The sequence below is a fragment of the Rhinolophus sinicus genome, linkage group LG07, assembly GCF_036562045.2.
Source record: "Rhinolophus sinicus isolate RSC01 linkage group LG07, ASM3656204v1, whole genome shotgun sequence".
Lineage (NCBI taxonomy): Eukaryota > Metazoa > Chordata > Mammalia > Chiroptera > Rhinolophidae > Rhinolophus > Rhinolophus sinicus.
The window spans coordinates 62,365,001-62,367,059 of NC_133757.1; the positions used below are offsets into that span (position 1 = coordinate 62,365,001).

Sequence of the window (2,059 nt, forward strand, 5' to 3'; positions counted from 1 at the left end):
TTCTCTAAAAGCAAAAGAGCCTTTGTGATTGTGGCAGGCTACGTCACCAAAACACTAGGAAAATGCATCATGAAAATACGATTTTGACTGGCTGCTCTGAAAAGCCATCTTTGCATTGTTCCGGGTGTCTGGCTCCCACTCGACGCAACCACCTCCGCCGCGCGCCTCTTCCGCCGCCGCGGACTCCGGCAGCTTTTTCGCTAGAGTCCTCGAACTCTCGCTTTCTTTCTAATCCGATGCTTAGGATCACTGGCGTGCCCCACCATGTCAGACGCGGCCGTGGACACCAGCTCCGAGATCACCACCAAGGACTTAAAGGAGAAGAAGGAAGTTGTGGAGGAGGCAGAAAATGGAAGAGACGCACCTGCTAACGGGAACGCTAATGAGAAAAATGGGGAGCAGGAGGCTGACAATGAGGTAGATGAAGAAGAGGAAGAAGGAGGAGAGGAGGAGGAGGAGGAGGAGGAAGGTGATGGTGAGGAAGAGGATGAAGATGAGGAGGCTGAGGCAACTACGGGCAAGCGGGCAGCTGACGATGATGAGGATGACGATGTTGACATCAAGAAGCAGAAGACTGATGAAGATGACTAGACAGCAAAAAAAGGAAAAGTTAAACTTAAAAATAAAAAAGGCCACCGTGACCTATTCACCTTCCACTTCCCGTCTCAGAATCTAAACGTGGTCACCTTCGAGTAGAGAGTCCCGCCCGCCTGCCCGCCCCCACGGGCAGTGCCACCCGCAGATGATGACACGCTCTCCACCACCCAACCAAAACCACAACGTGAATTTGCAACAGGGGAGGAAAAAAGAACCAAAACTTCCAAGGCCCTGCTTTTTTTCTTAAAAGTACTTTAAAAAGGAAAATTTGTTTGTATTTTTTATTTACATTTTATATTTTTGTACATATTGTTAGGGGTCAGCCATTTTTAATGATCTCGTGATGACAAAACCAGCCTTTGGAGCATTCTCTGTCCTACTTCCGACTTTACTTGTGGTGTGACCATGTTCATTATAATCTCAAAGGAGAAAAAAAAACCTTGTAAAAAAAGCAAAAACAACAACAAAAAAACAATCTTATTCCGAGCATTCCAGTAACTTTTTTTGTGTATGTACTTAGCTGTACTATAAGTAGTTGGTTTGTATGAGATGGTTAAAAAGGCCAAAGATAAAAGGTTTCTTTTTTTTCCTTTTTTTGTCTATGAAGTTGCTGTTTATTTTTTTTGGCCTGTTTGATGTATGTGTGAAACAATGTTGTCCAACAATAAACCGGAATTTTATTTTGCTGAGTTGTTCTAACAAAAAAAAAAAAAGAAAAAGAAAATACGATTTTGCATTCATTCATGCATTCAGACATATGAACTACTTGAAAATGAGGAGCAGGGACATGCACAGAGCACAGTGTTGATGAGAACATGTTTAGAAACGACAGAACTAAGTCCAAGCTGCTAGTTGACCCAGCACCAACACCAGCATTTAGCCTTAGCTAGGAGACAGTGGGCTTCCTTTGAAAGGGGAATGACCATGGAAGCCATTCAAAGATCCTACAGGGGAGGAAACAAACACTAGGCAGCTAAAGAATACTCACTAGGTTAAAATTATAGTTCCACAAAACAGGCACTAAAGGAGAAAGAGGCCCTCAAACAACAGCAACAGCACCAACAACAAGCAGGCAATAGGAGAGCAAAAGGATGTTAAACGTGAGTTGACAGTGTTAGGGGAAAATTCCTCTTCCTTAGTCCAACCCAGCCCCCTTCTCCTCCTCAATGGTTGCACCATTAATCAGTTAAGCGAAACAATGAAACGTGCTCACTACATTTCTATGAGAATTATGTTTTCAACACATAATAGATTCCCCCATGACAACATTCAGTGCTAAGAGAAAGTAAATGCCTACAGAACCCAAGTGAGGAAAAAATGCCACATGAATTTTATACAGAGTCAATATGTCATGCATGTATAAAGGCATTTTCAAATGCACCAGAAATCAAGGAATATAGGACCCATGAGCTCATCTTGAAGAAACTATTTCAGAAGATGAACTCTAATCAGCCTAATGGAA

The 2,059-nt window shown here is 42.7% G+C and overlaps 1 protein-coding gene across 1 annotated transcript; it reads left to right on the forward strand.

The window, feature by feature from the left end:
- Positions 1 to 130: 130 nt before the first annotated feature.
- Positions 131 to 1,282, forward strand: LOC109438282 (uncharacterized). The gene has a single exon (XM_019718075.2). It carries the CDS (start codon positions 265 to 267, stop codon positions 589 to 591), a length of 327 nt encoding a protein of 108 aa, XP_019573634.2. The 5' UTR covers positions 131 to 264; the 3' UTR covers positions 592 to 1,282.
- Positions 1,283 to 2,059: the final 777 nt, after the last annotated feature.

What these genes read in the sequence shown, in the direction of transcription:
- LOC109438282 (XM_019718075.2), top strand. Translation starts at nt 265, where the DNA reads ATGTCAGACGCGGCCGTGGACACCAGCTCCGAGATCACCACCAAGGAC.